The 20,990-nt window shown below is 34.4% G+C and overlaps 1 protein-coding gene across 1 annotated transcript; it reads left to right on the top strand.

Annotated features, from left to right (window-relative positions):
• Positions 1–3,267: 3,267 nt before the first annotated feature.
• On the top strand, positions 3,268–4,062 carry LOC107960109 (DELLA protein 2-like). Its single transcript, XM_016896333.1, has 2 exons — positions 3,268–3,697; positions 3,794–4,062. The coding sequence occupies exons 1-2, from the start codon at positions 3,268–3,270 to the stop codon at positions 4,060–4,062; spliced, it is 699 nt and encodes a 232-aa protein (XP_016751822.1).
• The last annotated feature ends 16,928 nt before the right edge of the window (positions 4,063–20,990 follow it).

Below are 20,990 nucleotides of genomic sequence, written 5' to 3'. Positions count from 1 at the left end.
TGTGGTTCACACGGGAGTGTGCTCAGCCCGTGTGGAATTGGCTTGGCTGTGTAGATCCTTAAGACAACCCATTTTATCCTATTTTAGCCTATTTTCCACTCTTTTTGCTCCCTTATGCTTACCTAAGTACATAAAAATGAAATTAAAGGATTAAGAGCATCAAATTCACTAATTTATGTAATAAATCATCCAAAAACATGCCAAGCATGGGATTAAAACATGTTACATTTATGGTTTATCAAATATCCTCACACTTAAGCATTTGCTTGCCCTCAAGCAAAATCCTCAACTCACAATTAAAATTAACTTTCTCAATTCATAATTCTTATCAATAATGTTTTATCATAATTAGCAAATAATTACACATCGATAATTCAACTAAAAGAGCACTAAAGATTCAAACAATCCAGGCCACACATTTTTAAAACATGAAAACATAGGTATTTCCCCTTATCTAAATAAGTACCTTTAATTCAAAACTGACAAGAATTGATATCCTCACTAAAGATTCACTCAAATCACTCAAAGTGTTTAAGGTTAAAAAATTAAGCACTCAAAAGTCAAACATGAAAGACTCAAAAGTCAGACCTTAAAACCAGGTAACACTGCTTCAAGAGGCAGGCCACCTAGACAGCCCAGAAATGTTAGTGGTAGTCGAAGCACTACAAAAGATTCAAATGTTAAATCTGAGGCTCGAGCTCCTGCAAGAACATGTGCCATACGAGCTTGAGAAGATGCTTCAGCACCAGATGTCATTATTGGTAATTTTTCTTTACTAGATATCGATATTACTGCATTGATTGATCCTGGTTCCACACACTCGTATATATGCACAAATTTAGTAAATGTTAAAAATTTACCTGTTGAATTAACTGAATTTGTGGTGAAAGTCTCAAATCATTTGGGTCAATGTGTAAAGGTGGATAAAGTTTGTAAAAACTGTCCACTTATGGTAAAGAGTAAATGTTTCTTAGCTGATTTAATGCTACTGCCTTTTGATGAATTCGATGTGATATTGAGAATGGATTGGTTAACCCAACATGATGCAGTGGTAAATTGTAAGAAGAAATATATTGTGTTAAAATGTCAAGATGGTGAGTTACTTCATGTTGAATCTGACAATCTAGATGGATTATTTAATATGATTTTAGCAGGTAGCAGAAGCTACCACTTTTCACTGATCAGGTAGCTGAAGCTACCACTTTTCACTTGTCATTTGTCATTGATCAGATAAGTGTAGCCGAAGCTATCACTTATCACTTGTTGCCATGGTCCAACCATGGTCTTTTCCTTCAATTCATCTTGTCACTGAACTGAAATGCTCAATTTGATTATTTATTCAATTTTCATGTTTTTACATTATTCACAATTTTATCATCAATACATATGAAATAACACATCATGAAATTCATAAAATTAACAAATAATCACTAAAATTTAGCCATATAAACTCACAAGTTCAATTTTTGTATTATAACGATAATCATAATTTCATAATAAATATACCAAATAAAACATTATATCATTTCTAATCCAACACTTATCGATTATAATCGGGCATGTGATCAATTTATACACGAGTCATTCATATATTTTTGTATATTTTCCTTCTCCTCCTCTCCATCCACATCCTTAGTATAAACAACACACTTGTAAGTAACATTATCCATAATTTTCACTATCTACTTATGTGAATATTCAAGCTGTCCATCTGTGTCATAGTCACTAAATTATTTTTATCTTCAGCTACAGAACTCAAAATTAAGATCCATAAATTTTCCCAGAAACTATACTCATATGTATTCTTACCATAAAAATTTCATAATTTTTGGTTGTTCCAATTAATACAGTTTATTCATTGAAGTCTCCCCTGTTCTGCTGTCTGACAGTTCCGACCCTTCTTCACTAAAAATTAATTATCTTCTTGTACACGATTCGAATGATGTCCTCGTTTGTTTTTCTTGAAAATATACTCATTAAGGATTCTAAACATATAAATTTAAGCCTATAATTATTTTTATCCAATTTTTTATGATTTTCCAAATTCAGAACAGGGGAACCCGAAATCACTCTGACCTTATCTCACAAAAGTTATTGTATCTCATGATTTACAATTCCATTGCTTACATAACTTCTTTTATAAGCAATTAGACTCAATAAGATTTAATTTCATATTTTATTCATCCTCTAATTAAATTTCTACAATTTTTAGTGATTTTTCAAAGTTAAACTATTGCTGCTGCTCAAAACAGTTTTAGTGCAAAATGTTGATTTCCATTTTACCCCAAATTTCACAATTCATACAATTCAGTCATTGCTCAATTAACCCCTCAATTAAGATAATTTTATCAATTAATACTTTTTCTGGACATTATAAGTTATTTCATAACTATTTAAATTCAGAATTTCCACATAAAATTCTAACTTCAAACTCTTTTACAATTAGGTCCCAAACATTCACTTTCTATTCAATTCTTTCAATAAAATCAGAATATAAACAATTTAAAGCTCTAATTCCATGCCAAATCATCATATACATCCACCACTCATCCATAACAACTTCAAAAATTAGACATGGAATCAAAAACTAATGAAATAGTAAGTTGGACCCAATTGTAAAAGTCCAAAAATATAAAAATTTCAAGGAGAAAGCAAGAATTAAACTTACATGAAGCTAGATTATGAAAACCAGCTTGAACCCTCCTCCATGGCTGTTTTTCAGTTGATGACTATGAAGAGAAATGAAGAGAATTCTAGATATTCCAATTTAGTCCCATTTTTATTTAGCCAATTTTGTCAATTTTCCAATTTTGCCCTTATTTCACCCATTTCCTGATTTTTCTCAGCTATTGCCGTCCAAAATATCTCCTTTGGGCTTATTTGCACTTTAGGTCCTTCCTCATTTGACAATTGAGCTATTTAATCCTTTTAGCAACTTTTACACCCTTTTCAATTTAGTCTTTTTTATCTAATTAACCACCCAAACGTCAAAATTTTCTGACTAAATTTTATTCCTACCTCACCAACACTCCATAAATATTTATAAAAATATTTATGGCTCGATTTATGAAGTTGAGGTCTCGATACCTCATTCTCGACCCAATTTACCTAATTAATTCTTTTAAATCACCAAATTCACTAATTCAAAAATGCTTTTATATTCACATTTGACTCATAGGTATTAATTTATTAAATTTTCAACTCACCCGTCGGATTTAGGGATCTCAAATCTCTATTCCCGATACCACTAAAAATTAGGCTGTTACAATGGCCTCTTCGTCTTCTTTTTCTTCTGCTGATGCTGCTTTGGAGATCTTAGTATCGTGTGCTCATGAAATTGAAGATGGGAATTTGAAAACTGCCGATTCATTCCTGCACCAGATCTGGAACACTGCTGCTGTAGAACTTGACCTCATAAGCAAACTCGTGAGATACTTTGCTAAAGCTCTAGTTCGACGAGCTTACGGTCTGCATCCTCCTTATTATACCTATTCGAATCTGCAAATACCTCATCCACTGTATTACTATTATTACTACTCAATGTTTGATATTAATGAAATGGTGGGAGAAGCTATCGAAAGTGCCACGACAGGAAAGAAGGGATTTAATCTTATTGATTTCCACATTCAGCATCTGTACAGAAGGGGATACTTGTTCAAGACACTATTGAATCGCTCTAGCGATCCCTTGTCGGTCCGTATAACCGTCGTATGACCAACTTTTTTGAAAAATGCCGTCGATTTCCAAGAAGAAATAGAGTATTTGACTAAAGCGGGTAAGCTATTGAAAATAGAGTTGAAGAAGGAAGATCTGAGAGTTGTTTACGCTAATAGTTTGGGAGAAGTGGATGAATCTATGTTGGATTTGAGAAGAACAAACGATGATGAGGCTTTGGTGGTTTATTATAACTTCAAATTTCATACACTGTTGGCAGAGGCAGAAGCAATGAGGAAAGAATTGATTAAATTGAGGCAGATAAATCCAGAAATTGTGATCATGCAAGAACAATATGCTAACGATAACGACGGGAATTTCATCAAACGCTTGGAGTACTCTTTTTGATATTACTCTAACTTTTTTCAATATTATTCTAATCTTTTCAAATCTGGGAAACCTTTGGGCTACAATATAGCTAAATATTATATGAGACAGATTCATAACATTGTTTCAGCTAAAGGAATTCGAGTAGATCTAAGTAAAGTGTCAGTAGTGGTGAATTGGAAAACTCTAAAGAACGTAACAGAAGTGCGGAGTTTCCTGGGATTAGCGGGATACTACCGCCGATTTGTTAAAAATTTTTCAATGATTGCCTTGCCGATGACTCGATTACTTCAAAGAATGTTAAATTTGTATGGTCTGAAGAGTGCCAACAAAGTTTTGACCAGTTAAAGGAGATGTTGACAGAAGCTCCAATGTTAACTCAGCCAGAATCAGGTATACCATATGTTGTGTATAGTGATGCATCTTTAAATGGTTTGGGTTATGTTTTAATGCAATCAGGGAAAGTAGTGGCATATACTTCTTGGCAATTAAAACCACACGAGAAATATTACCCTACCCATGCTTTGGAGTTGGCCGTGATTGTGTTTGCTTTAAAAATATGGAGACATTATTTATATGGGGAAAAATGTTATGTGTATACCGATCACAAAAGTCTGAAATATTTGATGACACAGAAAGAGCTGAACTTGAGACAGAGACGGTGGCTCGAACTATTAAAAGATTATGATCTTGTTATTGATTATCACCCGGGGAAAGCTAAAGTGGTCGCTGATGCACTTAGCTGAAAATCATCATTGTTTGCACTTCGAACAATGAATGTTCATTTGTCTGTTAATGAAGATAGCTCAGTATTAGCAGAATTGAAAGCAAAATCTACATTCCTTCAACGGATCCGTGAATTACAGAGTGATGATTTGAAACTAGTGCTGAAACGACAAACGGTTCAGGATAATTTGAGTTCAGAATATAGCATTGATGATGGTGGTATGTTGCGTTATCGTAATAGCATTTGTGTTCCGAATAATCCAGAATTGAAAAATGATATTCTTGCTGAAGCTCATAATAGTAAGTATTCTATTCATCCGGGTAGTACAAAAATGTATTGCGATTTAAAAAGAATGTACTGGTGGCCTGGTATGAAGCGAGATATTTGTGAATTTGTTGCAAAATGTTTAATCTGTCAGTAGGTGAAAGCAGAGCATCAAGTACCAACGGGTTTATTACAACTTATTATGATTCCTGAATGGAAGTGGGAACACATTACGATGGATTTTGTATCAGGATTTCCTGTGACTCCGAAAAAGAAAGATTCAATCTGGGTTATCGTTGATAGATTGACAAAGTCGGCACATTTTATTCCAGTCAGATCAAATTTTTCATTGGAGAAGTTAGCGGAATTGTATATTTCTGAGATTGTGAGATTACATGGAGTTCCAATATCTATTATTTTGGATCGGGATCCGAGATTTACTTCGAGATTTTGGAGTAAATTACAGGAGGCTTTGGGCACTAAATTAAATTTCAGCACAGCTTTTCATCCTTAGACAGACGGGCAGTCAGAGCGAGTGATTCAGATTTTAGAAGATATGTTAAGGTGTTGTGTACTTGAGTTTGGCGGCAGCTGGGAAAGGTATTTACCTTTAGTCGAATTTGCTTATAATAATAGTTATCAAACTAGTATTAAAATGGCACCATTTCAAGCTCTGTATGGAAGAAAGTGTAGAACTCTACATTGGTTTGAATTAAGTGAACGGAAACTAATGGGAGTGGACTTGATTCGGGAAACCGAAAAAAAAGTTCGTATTATTCGAGTTTGTTTAAAAGTTGCTTCCGATCGGAAAAAATCATATGCAGATTTAAAGAGAAGAGATATAGAGTTTAATGTAGGTGATCGTGTATTCTTGAAAGTGTCACCTGGAAGAAATTTTTTGGTTCGGTAGAAAGGGAAAACTCAGCCCACGATTTATCGGGCCGTATGAAATCATTGAAAGAATCAGTCCGGTAGCTTATAGATTGGCTTTGCCCTCGGAGCTTGAAAAGATTCATAATGTGTTTCATGTGTCTATGTTGAGACGGTACAGATCAAATCTATCACATGTAATTCCTCATACAGAAACAGAGCTCCAACCCGACATGACTTATTTAGAAGAACCGGTGAAAATTCTAGCTTGAGAAATTAAAGAGTTAAGGAACAAATGGGTACCGTTAGTAAAAGTGTTGTGGCATCGACATGGTGTGGAGGAGGCAACCTGGGAAACAGAGGAATCAATGAGATCACAATATCCGAACCCATTTTCAGGTAACAAATTTCGAGGACGAAATTTCTTAAGAGGGGGAGAATTGTAATAGCCTAAATTTTCAGTGGTGTCGGAACAGTGATTCGAGATCACTAAATCCAAAAAATGAGTAGAAAATATTAATAATTTAGTAAATATAAGTTAAGTGTGAAGTTAGGAAAATTTTTGAAATAGCAAATAGTGTACTAGAAATAAAAATTTTAAAAATTAGAATCAGAAATGAGATATCGAGAGTTTGAAAATTTTAAAACGAGCCATAAATATTTTTATAAATATTTATGGAGTGTTAATAAGTTAGTATTAAAGTTTCGTTCAGAAATTTTAAAGTTTCGATAGTTAATTGAATAAAAAGGATTAAATTGTAACAAATGTGAAATTATGGGAAATGATTAAATAACTTAAATGATAAAAGAAAGAGGGTTTAAAAGGCAAATAGACCCAAGGTCTATTTGGGCTGGACGGCAAGAGGCATGAAATTAGCAGGGAAATTCATGAATTAAGGGCAAAATTGGAATATTGCAAAATTTACTTAATAAACCTAGGACTAAAGTGGAATTATCTAGATTTCTCATTATTTTTCTGCATTCTCATCAGTAAAAACACCATAGAAGGGTTTTCATAAGCTGGTTTTTCATATTTTTACTGCAAGTAAGTTCAATTCTTGATTATTTCTTGAAATTTTTGTGTTTTTATGACTTTTACAACTAGGTCCACTTGTTGAATTCATTAGTTTTTGATTCTATGAAAGAAATTAGAAGTTGCTATGAATATGTGCTGGAAGTATATGATGATTTAGCATGGAATTAGAGTTTTAAATTGTTTATATGCTGATTTTATTGAAAGAATTGAATAGAAAGTGAATGTTAGGGACCTAATGGTGAAAGAGTTTGAAGTTAGGGTTTTATGTAGAAATTATGAATTTAAATAATTGTGAAATAAATTATAATGTCTAGGTAAAGCATTAATTAGGAAAATTTAGCTTCATTGAGGGATTAATTGAGCAAGGACTGAATTGTATGAACTGTGAAATTTGGGGCAAAAATTGAAATCAACATTTGCACTAAAACAGTTTTGGACAGCAGCAGTAGTCTAACTTTGAAAAATCACCATAAATTGTATAAATCGAATTAGAATATGAAAAAAATATGAAATCTTATTAAGTCTAGTTTCTCATAGAAGAAACGGTGTAAGCAACAGAATTGTAGATCATGAGATATAATAGATTTTGTGAGACAATATCAGAATGATTTCGGGTTCCCCTGTTCTGACTTTGGAAAATCATCCAAAATTGGAGAAAAATAATTATGGGTTTAAATTTATATTTTTAAAATACTTAATGAGTCTATTTTCAATAGAAACAAACATGGACATCATCCGAATTCTATACGAAGAGATAATTAATTTTTAGTGAAGAAGGGTCGGAATTGTCAGACAGCAGAACAGGGATGACTTTAAAGAATAAACTGTACTTATTGGCTGAACCAAAAATTCTAAAAATTTTATGATAAGAAGATATATGAGTCTAGTTTCAAGAAAAATTAGCAGATCCTAATTTGGAGTTCCGTAGCTAAAGATAAAAATAATTTAGTGACTATGATATGGATGGACAGCAATGGAATATACATAAGTAAATAATTAAATTATAGATAATATTACTTATAAGCGGGTTGAAGATGAAGTCAATACTGATAAGTGAATAATTTTACAATGATAGATCGAGAACCCGAAGCAAGTAGAGGAAAAGAAAAAGTAGCTGATTAGTCCCTGAACTTTCACAAATTTTGCAAATCAACCCAGATAAGTTCATATGGTTGAAGTTTAATGATTATATGTTAATTTTATGAATTATATAATGTAATATGTATGATGAAATATATTTATTGATACATAGAGAATAAAATAACAACCTGAAAATTGAATAAATGATTAAATTGAGCGGAATGTCGGATTTGAGTACTTCTGATCAGTGACAAGTGATAAGTGGTAGCCTCAGCTACACTTATCTAATCAGTGATAAGTGACAAGTGACAAGTGACAAGTGATAAGTGGTAGCTTTAGCTACACTTATCTGATCAGTGACAAGTGATAAGTGATAAGTGGTAGCTTTAGCTACACTTATCTGATCAGTGACAAGTGATAAATGTGATCAGTGTAAGACCGTGGCAGGACTATGAGTTCAAAAGGTGATAAGTGATCATACGCAAGACCATAGTTATACTATGGCAAAGTGAAAGTGAAGTACTCAATTTTCCGTAACCATTCCCTAATTTGGTTAAAGAATGATATGTGACAAATGGGCCCAAAAGAATTAAAGGAAATGGATAAGTGGTAGTAAGTTTATACAAGGGAACTCACCAATGGCTGTGGTTGGCAGGTGAACTTAATAATTGTGTATATTGTATAAGTGTATAAATATTTGGTAAGATTTATGTTTTATGCCTATGAACTTACTAAGCTTCTATAAGCTTACTTGAGTGTAATTAATGCCTCTTATAGATTGACGTGGAAGTATACGGAGGATCGAATCAACACAGAGGATCACACTATCCAGATTATCTCCGGTAGCTTTTGTAAATTTCTTTTTGAATTATATGGCATGTATAAGGTTTGATGATTATATAAATACTAAGACTTGTTTAAGAAATATACATTAAATTAAAGAATGATGAATATGTTAAATAGTATAATTATAATAGTAGTATAATTTGGTATCAAATTGATTGAAATGAATTGGTTGGTTGTATTGGTGTCGGTTTTAAAATTTGCAGGGAAGGTTAGATATTTATAAATGGATTATATTGAGCAAAAAAAAAACTTTGGGATTTTGCGAAAAATTCCCTATGGTTTCGATTTAATTCTAGTTTGGTCTCGAAGTATGTTTTGGGCTTTGGAGGCCCATCTAAAGGACGCCATGACATGTTTTAGGAAATGAAAAGTTTTTAACTTATATTAATGGAAAATTAATTCGGTAAACTCCGTTAATGCCTCCTACTCTATTTCAACGACGAATACGGGTAAGGGGTGTTTCATTTAGTGGTATCAATGTATGAGGAAGGGATATGATGCTTATCTTGCTTATGTGTTGGATACTAAGGTAACCGGGTCAAAGATTCAATCTGTGCCAGTTGTATGTGAGTTTCCAGATGTGTTTCTGGAAGAACTGCCTAGTTTATCACGTGTCAGCGAAGTGGAGTTCTCTATAGATCTAATACTGGGAACAACACTAATATCGATAGCACCTTACCGAATGGCTCCTACCGAGTTAAAAGAGTTGAAGATGCAGTTACAAGAATTAATTGACAGGGGTTTTGCTCGACCTAGTTTCTCACCATGGGGTGCTTTGGTATTATTTGTAAAGAAGAAAGACGGATCTTTGAGGTTGTGTATTGATTATCGGTAACTCAACAAAGTCACTATAAAGAATAAATATCCACTGCCTCGAATTAATAACTTATTTGATCAGTTGAAGGGAGCTACTGTATTTTCAAAGATTGATATTCGTTCAGGTTATTACTAGCTCTGGGTGAAGGATTCAGATGTTCCAAATACAACTTTTAGAACTAGATATGGACATTATGAATTCTTGGTGATGCCATTTGGATTAACAAATGCAGTGTTTATAGATTTAATGAATAGGATTTTCAGACCGTACTTAGATAAGTTTGCTGTGGTATTCATAGATGATATTTTAGTTTATTCTCAAAGTGAAGATGAACATGCTGAACATTTGAGGATTGTGTTGAAAAGTTTACGGGAAAAAAATTGTATGCCAAGTTTAGTAAATGTGAATTTTGGCTATAAGAAGTCAGCTTTCTTGGTTACATCATATCTGCTGAAGGCATTAGGGTTGACCCGAGTAAAATTTCAGCAATTATTAATTGGAGTCCACTACAGAACATGTCAGAGGTCAGAAGTTTTCTGGGTTTAGCCAGGTATTATCAGAGATTTGTTAAAAGATTTTCAATGATTGCTTCTTTGATAACTCGTTTGTTGCAGAAAGATGTAAAATTCGAGTGGAGTGATAAATATCAACAGAGTTTTGATAGACTGAAGACTTTGTTGACTGAAGCACCTGTATTGATACCACTTGAATTGGGTAAGGAATTTGTAATTTACAGTAATGCATCTTTAAATGGTTTAGGTTGTGTTTTGATGCAAGAAGGTAAAGTGGTTGCCTATGCTTCAAGACAACATAAACCACATGAATGAAATTACCCGACACATGATCTTGAACTGGCAGCCATAGTGTTTCCATTGAAAATATGGCGGCATTATTTATATGGTGAAAAATTTTATATTTACACTGACCATAAAAGTCTGAAGTATTTAATGACACAGAAAGACTTGAATTTGAGGCAACGCAGGTGGCTCGAGTTAATAAAGGATTATGATTTGATTATTGACTATCATCCGGGAAAGGCCAATGTTGTGGCGGATGCACTGAACATGAAACCTTTGTTTACTTTTAGAGCAATGAAGACCCAGTTCTCTTATTCAGATGATGTTTCGGTTGTAGCTGAATTGAAAGCTAGACCGACATTTATACAACAAATCTATGAAGCACAAAAGAGTGACAATAAGTTGCAAGTTAAATGGGAGCAATGTCAAAAGAATTCTGATTCAGAGTTTCAAATTGGGTCTGATGATTGCTTGTTGTTTAAAAATAGAATATGTGTTCTGAAGAACTCGGAACTGGTACAAAAGATTTTGTATGAAGCTCATAATGGTACAATGTCAGTTCATCCGGCAGTAATAAAATGTATAATGATTTGAAAAAGATGTATTGGTGGCCAGGAATGAAAAGTGATATTTCTGAATTAGTAGCCAAATGTTTAATATGTTAACAAGTGAAAGCTGAACATCAGATGCCTTCAAGGTTATTACAGCCAATCAATATACCGGAGTGGAAATGAGAAAGGATTACCATAGACTTTGTAATGGGATTGCCAATGTCACCAAGAAAGAAAGATGCCATTTGGGTAGTTGTTGACCGGTTAACAAAGTTGGCACATTTCATACCTGTACGTATGGACTTTTCATTGGACAAATTAGTCGAATTGTATGTCTTTGAAATTGTTAGATTGCATGGTGTACCGTTTCTATTATTTCTGATAGAGATCCTCGATTTACATCGCGATTTTGGCATAAGTAACAAGAAGCATTGGGCACCCAGTTGTATTTTAGAACTGCATTCCACCCTCAAACTAATGGTCAATCAGAACAGGTGATCCAGATTTTAGAAGAAATGTTACGGTGTTGTGTGCTTGAATTTGAAGGTAATAGGAAAAGGTACTTGCCTCTGATTGAATTTGCTTATAATAATAGGTACCAATCCAGTATTAAAATGGCACCATATGAAGCTGTATATGGTCAGAAATGTAAAACACCATTGTACTGGATAGAGCTCAGTGAAAGGAAGATTCATGAGTTAATGTAATTCGAGAAACTGAGTAAAAAGTAAATGTGATACAAGACAGCTTGAAAGTAGCTTCAGACAGACAAAAGTCTTATGCTGATCTTAAATGAAAAGAAATTGAGTTTGAGATTGGTGATAAGGTATTCTTGAAAGTGTCACCCTAGAAGAAAGTTCTTCGGTTTGGTCGTAAAGGAAAATTAAGTCATCGGTTTATTAAACCATATGAGGTCATTGAAAGAATTGGACCGGTAGCTTATCGGTTAGCATTATCGCCAGAACTTGAAAGAATTCACAATGTTTTTCATGTGTCAATGTTAAGACGGTATCGATCGGATCCATCACATGTTATCTCTCCAACAGAAGTGGAAATTCAGCCCGACATGACATAGAGTGAGGAACCAATTAAGATCATAGCATGGGAAACAAAAGAGTTTAGAAATAAAAAGATAGCATTGGTAAAGGTTCTTTGGCAAAAACATGGAATTGAAGCAGCTACTTGGGAACTTTAAGATATCATGAAAAGGCAGTACCCGAATCTCTTTAGTGGTAAGATTTTTGAGGACGAAAATCCTTAAGGGGGAAGAGTTGTAACAGCCCAATTTCAGTGAAATCGGAGTAGTGGTTTTGGGACCACAAATTCGAGTTCGAAAAATGAAATTATTTAAATTTCATAAAATGATAGGTATTATGATAGGAATATTGCATGAAAATTTTTATCGAAAATTTTTATCAATTATGTGTCTAATTGCAAAAAGGACTAAATTGAATAAAATGTCAAAGTTGAATTCTAGTAGTTATAAGGATTAAATAGCTATAGAATTAAAAGTGAGAAGTCCTCATATAGAAATTAGACCATTGATGAAAAATATGTAGATATTTTTAATGAGTCATCCATAGAAAAATTTAAAAAGGTTAGGGATTAAATTGGAAATTGAATTAAATAAAGTATGATAAATGATTAAATAGAATTAAAACTCATTTTGTATCATCTTCTTCTTCATAAAATACATGGAAAACCTAGGAGAGAGAAAGGAAGCTTTTCAAGCTTGAATTAGTAAGCTCTATGTCCCGTTTTTAGTAATTTTTATATTTTTGAGAAATGCCTAATTTCTTTATTTGAGTAATTAAATTAAAAGAAAACCAAAGTTTATAAAATTACCCATGGATGAATATGCTATAAATTGAAAGTTTTTGATAGAAAATGAAAGATTATTGATAAATAAACCACTTTTACAAAGTGATTTTTAATGAAAACATGTGTAGGGACTAAATTGCAAAGTAGTGAAATTCTTGGAAAAATTCTAAAATTTATGAATACATGTGCTGTAAAAGTTATATTGGAATTTTGAATGAGCTTGGAATAATGAGTAAATTGCATGAATTTCAATTTCTGAGCCTAGGGACGAAATTAGAATTAATTAAAAGTTTAGGGGCAAAATGGTACTTTTGCCTAAAATGTGAAATGGGCTTGATTGAATGTAAAAATCATAGAATTGATAATTAAATTTATTTATATAGATCTGGAACTGTCGAACAAAGTAAAAGATCGAGGGAAAGAAAATGTCTCGAACTAGTAAATACGATCAATTGTCAAGGTAAGTTCGTATAACTAAATTAAGCATGTAGATGTGTTGAATTGATTGTTGAATTATGTACATCATGAATTTTAATTGGTATGTACAAATAATAAACCAATAATGATTTGTGATTTACATGTAAATGATGAAATATTACAAGAATTCGTTTGAATATTGATTTCCGATTGGGCAGGTGATTACCGTGTATATGAGATCCTACATATGTTGTAGTAAAGGTTGTTCCGAAAGGATAATCTTTTGACCTCATTATGAAAAGGAAACGTATCCTGAAAGGGTAATACTTGAAAAGATCTTATGTACCCAAGTGGTACAACTTGAAAGGTTATGTACACTTTGTGTGTGTACTTAGAAAGGTTAGGTATACATTGTGTATACCATATGAAAAGGAAAGGTATACTTTGTATGTACCACTTGAAAAGGAATGTACACCTCAAGTGTACAACTGGAAAAGGAAAGGTCCATCGGATATTCAATAATTCAGCGGTAACGACAACATAGATATATAAAGAGAAATGGTATGATGAGCTCATCTATGCATTTTAGTGTTTTTGAAAACTAAACAATTGGTTGAATGATTGTGTATAAGCCTTATTTGCTAATTGACTAAGTTAATGGACATATTATTTAATGTGTAAATTACTTGATGAACATGAATGGTAAGTGTATTTTGGTTATATGAACTAATACTTACTAGTTTTATTTTTTCGGTTTTATAGTGCTCAAAGCTCGTGAAGGTTGGATTTCAGGTCAGAGTTATCATCACACTATCTATCCCTTGATTTTGGTAAAAATGTTAGACTTATTTTGATATAATAGTATGTATAGGCTAATGTAGACAAGTAATTAGAAATGATGGTTTGTAATCTAGCCATTGGAATGACTAGTAATATATGTTTTAATGATGATATGGTATGGTATTGTATCATGAGTTGTTTTTGGTTAATCAAGTTAATTAAAACCATTCATGCTCAAATTATATGTAAGAGTAAGTTTAGAAGTATGACTGAAAATAGGAACATATCAGTTTCAATATTGGAAATTGGTTGAAATGGATGGTATATACTTATAAGTTTTCATTCAGGGAATTAGTTAAGTTTGGGTGAGAAATAGGGCTAGGAAATTGCCTTATTTCGTCCACACGGGTAAGACACACGGGCTTGTGTCTAGACCGTGTGTGACACACAGTAAGCCCACGGGCATGTGAAATGACCGTGTGTCCCCTGCATCCTTAAATGTGAAGTCAGGATAGTACAAGGGCAAAAGACACGACTGTGTGTCTTGGTCGTGTGAAGAACAAGGGTTTCAAGCATGGTCGTGTGTCAAAATCATGTGAAAATGGCTTAAAAATGGTGAAAAATCAGTGTACCACACAGCCTAGCCACATGAGCGTGTACCTAAGCCGTGTGCCCCTTTGATACTTAAGAAATTGCAAGTCAAAATTTTACACGGGCTGGCCACACGGCCATGGGATCCCCACGGGCTGGCCACACGGCCATGTCCCTAGCCACACGGGCGTGTGCCCCTATCTTCAAGGATAAGTTTCCAAAGTTGCCAGTTTAGTCCCGAACCATTTCCATAGCATGTATTGGGCCCCGTAGGCCCATATTCGGGACTTTTTGATGAAATTTGAAAAGTTTTGATTTGGAATGCAAATTTATGATTCGATTTTGTAAAAATGCTAATGTATAAGTTCGGTAATGCCTCGTAACACTATTTTGGTGACGGATACGGGTTAGGGTGTTACATTTAGAGGTATCAGAGCTACGGTTTAGCAGATTCTCGGACAAATGTTGTGACAGCCCTAAAGTGACCCTAGTCGAAAAGCGGTTTTGAGACCGCTAAACCGAGTCACCAAATTATTTGAATGTGATATTTATTGTCTAAAATATGTGATTATGAAGGTGTGAAAGTTTTAGGCTTCGATTTAGTAAATTGCATGTGAATTTAGTCAAAAGGACTTATGGGTGACATTTTTGAAATGTGATAGGCTAATCTACAAGGACCTAATAGTGCATGTAATCAAAAGGGAGGACTTGCATGTCAATTTCCCCCCATTTAAGTACTAGTGGCCGGCCATGACAAGGGATGATGGGCAAAACATGTCATGAAACATGTTGTGTTAATGGAAGAATAAAATAAGAAGCATGGGCAATAAACTAATAAGAAATTGAAGGAAGAAAACAAAGAGAAAAAAATGTGTTCATCATTCTCATGCATGACCAAAAAAAAAGAAGAGAAAAGCTCTCATGTTATTCTTGGCCGAATAGGAGAAAGAAAAAGAAGGAAAAAGAGCTTTGAGGAAATCGGCTATGGTGGTTTGATAGACTAAGGTATGTTTGATGATGTTCCATGAGATGCATGCATGTTTTAGTAGTTAGCTTGAGTTCTAAATAGCCCATGGTTCAAATCTTTACTATGTCATGGAGATGATATTCGGCCAAGGTGGATTGGTGTTGATATCATTTGCATGCTAAAAGTGAAGCTTTGTAATGGTGCATGTGATGGTGGATTGATGATTCTTGAATATTCTTTTTAGCATTTTTGAGTGAGACATTAAGTTCTTTGTTTAACCATGACCAAAAATTGAAATGGTATGGTGTTGTGATGCATTTGGCCATGGTAGGAAGTAGAAGGGAAAATATGGTTGTTGTTAGATGAAGTAGAGTCTAACAAATAGCACATATGTGCATTAGTTACTAGATGGAGAAGAATCGGCTAGCAAGTTGTGTGCTAAGGCCGAATATAATTTTTGTATATTAATGAGTAATGCATGTGTTGAATTGATGGAAAGGGAGAGGATGCTTTACTAGTGTATATATGTGTATGGGCCAAGTTTTGAACTTGAAACAAAATGGTGTTTAGTCAATACAAGTGACCATACTTGTAGAATGTATTGAGTGTTGCAATCGGCCTCAACATAGACATGTATGTTCGGCCACATGAATGAGTACATAAGTTGATGTGTATGTTCGGCCATAGGCAAGCATATTGATGGCTTTATCTTGACTTAGAAAATTCGGCTAAGGGAAATATTAGCTAGTATGTTGAATTCGATTCGTAATTTCGTACATATGTGACTCTAATGTCTAATGTATATATGGGCTAAGTACCTTGAGCTTCTCTTTTGATGTTCGAATGAATTGTATTAAATTGCTTGATGTGATTAAAAATGCGTATGACCATTGTGTATTTGAGCTAAAAGGTGGCCATATGACCTATCAAACTCCTTGTCATATTCGGCCATAAGCTAGCAAAATGAGACTTTAATGAGTTAAATTTGTTTGAATTAAGCTCAAGAGCAAAGGGGAAACTAAATCCGATAAAGGGAAGGAAAAAGTGGTCGAATAGCCGTCGAAACCGTTCGACAACATCCGAGGTAAGTCTTCGAGTAATGACCCTACTTGAATTATATTGAAATGATTAGTCATACTATGACGGATAGCCGAATGTGCATAGAGACTATGTTATAAAGCCAATTGAAATCATGCTCTTTGTGTGTGGCTATTGAGCCGAAATTGGAAAGGTTTAATAAATGTTTTGTGTTTGAGCCTTAGTAACGAAAATGAAATATGGATGTGTCATGATTATTGATATATGTGTGCATGAGCATTTGAATGATATCCGGGCTAAGTCCCGAAGGCATTTATGCTAGTGATTTTATCCGGGCTAAGTCCCGAAGGCATTTATGCTAGTGATTTTATCCGGGTTAAGACCCGAAGGCAATTGTGCTAGTGATTTTATCCGGGCTAAGACCCGAAGGCATTTGTACGAATTGATATATCCGGGCTAAGACCCGAAGGCATTTGTGCGAGTTGCTATACCCGGGTTAAGACCCGAAGGCAATTGTGCTTGTGGTTATATCCGGCTAAATTCCGAAGAAACTTGGGTTCGAAGGTCAGCGTGTTGTGCTGTAACAAATTCAATTAATACGCTCGAAAAACCCAAACGATAAGGTATGTTTGCGTGTGCATCGGAAAAGTCGATTCGTTTTAAATAGTATTCGTTCAATCGACTAACGAACTTTCGGCTTTTAGATAGGTTAATACCTTGTGTGTATATGTTGATGAAGTGTGAAGTAAGTATGTTTATGAGAATGTGTATTAATAAAGTGACTCATTTAGCTATGTGAATGTAATACTTTAGTCAAAGCCGATTTCATTACTTGAAACTTACTAAGCTTTAAAATGCTTACCCCGTTGCTTTGGCTCTCTGTTTTATAGATTTTGTTCGTTAGATATCGGATTCGGGATCATCGAAGTCGAAGTCATCCACACTATCAAAGCCCTTTTGGTACTCTTTTAGTTGAACTCTGGATATGGCATGTATAGGACTACCCTTTGTTGTTTTTCAAGTACTTTATGTGATGTATGTGTGTACAGCCATGCGAAAATGGCTCGTAGAAGTGGAGTATGGCATTAGACCATTTGTGTTTATGTATATATATATGGTTTCATGATGTGACTATGGACTGGAATGGAAGTTTTGGGCAAATGATCAGCCATTGGAATGGCTAAATATGATCATATGTGGACCTATGTATGACAAAACTCTAGTTGGTCCATGGTAACCACGAAATAGGTAAAGTTTACCTTGAAAACAGTGCTGACAGCAGCAGTGGTGTGGATTTGAAAAATAACTAAAATTTTTAGGAATGGAATTAAATAGTGAATAAATTATGTAATCGAACCTTGATGAATCTATTTTCATATGAAAGTAACGAAACGATCATATGGACAGTATGTTAAGAGATATTCAGGTTCTCGTGAGACAGGGCCAGAACGGTTTCTGGATTCCCTGTTCCGACTTTGGAAATTCATTATAAATTAACCAGAGATAATTAGAAGTCATGCCATATATGAATAGATTCCTTTTTGAGTCTAGTTTCTATAGAAACAAACAAAATCAGTATTGAATCCCTGTACAGGGAGATATCCAAGTCGTAATGCGCAAAGGTCAGTGTAGTCGATCCCTGTAACATGGGAGACTTTGACTAATAAACTGTACCAATTGGCCCGACCAAAAATTCTAGAAATAAATCCACAGATTGATATATGAGTCTAATTTCAGGTAAAATTTACGGAATCAGTTTTCGAGTTCTGGAACTCGAGATATGATTTTTAAGGCGACAGTGACGCGGTTAGCCAGCCTGTCTGGAATTTTTTTTAATGGACTGTGAAAACAAAGTAAATGAACTAAGTCGGTCAGCACCTCGTGTTCGACTCCGGCAACGGTCTCGGGCACGGGGTGTTACAAATGTAGCAAGTGTGAATTTAGCTATACATGCCATTATATAATTGATAATAGTGTGGTATCTCTTGACCATTTTAAATGTGTTTTACATATAGTAAATGTCTTCCAACCGAGCAAGAGCAGAATCTGAGGAAGCTGAGAGTTCTTCTCAAGCTTCTGTACGATGAACTACAGATGGTAGTAGTAGAAGAAGGTCCGAATCAGAGAGTCGAAGTGAATATGCTAAAGAGGCTTTCTTTGAAATGTTGGATAAATGGTTTCCTGAATATTTGAGAAAATTCCTGCTGCTTCTAAATTACAACCTCCCCCACCAAATACTCAGATTGTTCTTGAGAGACCATCAGGTATTGAAACTGTTTGAATTGGCAAGGCTCCAGTGGATAAACTCAGAAAATATGGGGCGGAGGAATTTAGAGCTACAATTGATGATGATCCAGAAAAAGCTGAATTCTAGCTGGAAAATACTATTCGAGTGTTGGACAAATTATCATGTACTCTAGCTGAATGCTTGAAATGTGCTGTATCTTTGTTAAAGGACACGGTTTATCACTGGTGGAAAATAGTAAGTTCAGTGGTTCCAAAAGAAAATATTACTTTGGAATTCTTTCAATCTAAATTCAGAAAGAAATATATTAATCAAAGATTCCTAGATTAGAAAAGGAAAGAATTTCTAGAATTAAATCAGGGGAACAGGACCGTTGTGGAATATGAAAGGGAGTTTGTACGGTTAAGCCAATATGCTAGTAAATGGGTTCAAACAGAGGCAGAAATGTGTAAACGTTTTGGGAAAGGATTAAATGAACACATAAAATTACTGATTGGTATTCTAGAAATAAGAGAGTGTGCAGCACTTGCTGATCGTGCAAAGAAAGATGAATAGCTAAGTAAAGAAAAGAAGAAGGCAAACAGAGAAGCCCGATCCTCTAGGAAAAGACCAATTGGTAGGTCTCAATCATTTTCTTCAAAGAAATCAAAGAGGTACCAAGAAGGTTTTACTAATTCAGCTAGGTATTTCGGTAAAGAGCTTGGTTCTCAATGCACTAATCCCAGGCCATCGTCACCGTCAATGACTAGTGTTGAAAGTGTGGGAAACATGAAGCCAAAATGTAAACACTGTAACAAATTTCATTATGGTGAGTGCCGAATGAAAACTGGTGCATGTTACAAATGTGGTTCATTTGATCACTTCTTGAAAGATTGTCCAAAAATAGTAGAAAGAGATGCTGAACAGACTTCAAAACTAGGTAACACTGCTTCAAGAGGCAAACCACCTAGATACCCTGGAAATTTTAGTGGTAGTCGAAGCACTACAATAGATTCAAATGTGAAATCTAAGGCTTGAGCTCTTGCAAGAACATATGCCATACGAGCCCGAGAAGATGCTTCAGCTCCAGATGTCATTACCGATACTTTTTCTTTACTAGATACCGATATTACTGCATTGATTAAACTTGGTTCCACACACTCGTATATATGCACAAATTTAGTAAATGTTAAAAATTTACCTGTTGAATTCACTGAATTTGTGGTGGAAGTCTCAAATCCTTTGGGTTAACATGTAAAGGTGGATAAAGTTTGTAAAAATTGTCCATTCATGGTAAAGGGTAAATGTTTCTTAGCTGATTTAATGCTATTACCTTTTGATGAATTCAATGTGATATTGGGAATGGGTTGGTTAACCCAACATGATGCAGTGGTAAATTGTAAGCAGAAATATATTCTGTTGAAATGTCAAGACGGTGAGTTAATTCATGTTGAATCTGACAAGCTAGATGGATTATTTAATATGATTTCAGCAATAGCAGCACAAAAATGTATGAGAAAGGGATATGATGCTTATCTTGCTTATGTGTTGGATACTAAAGTAACCGATTCAAAGATTCAATCTGTACCAGTTGTATGTGAGTTTCCAGACGTGTTTCTGGAAAAATTGCCTGGTTTACCACCTGTCAAAGAAGTGGAGTTCTCTATAGATCTAATTTTGGGAACAACACCAATATAGATAGCACCTTATCGAATGGCTTCTGCCGAGTTAAAGAGTTGAAGATGCAGTTACAAGAATTAATTGACAGGGGTTTTGCTCGACCTAGTTTCTTACCATGGGGTGCTCCGACACGAAACTTTAAGGTTGTGTATTAATTACCGGCAACTTAACAAAGTCACTATAAAGAATAAATATCCACAACCTCTAATTGATGACTTATTTGATCAGTTGAAGGGAGCTACTGTATTTTCAAAGATTGATCTTCGTTCTGGTTATTACCAGCTCCAGGTGATGGATTCAGATGCTCCAAAGATAGCTTTCAAAACTAGATATGGTCATTACAAATTCCTGGTGATGCCATTTGGATTAACAAATGCACCACTGTGTTTATGGATTTAATGAACAGGATTTTCAGACCGTACTTAGATAGTTTTGTTGTGGTA

Source organism: Gossypium hirsutum, chromosome A11, assembly GCF_007990345.1.
Source record: "Gossypium hirsutum isolate 1008001.06 chromosome A11, Gossypium_hirsutum_v2.1, whole genome shotgun sequence".
NCBI classification, from domain to species: Eukaryota; Viridiplantae; Streptophyta; class Magnoliopsida; order Malvales; family Malvaceae; genus Gossypium; species Gossypium hirsutum.
This window is presented reverse-complemented; position numbering and strand designations above follow the sequence as displayed.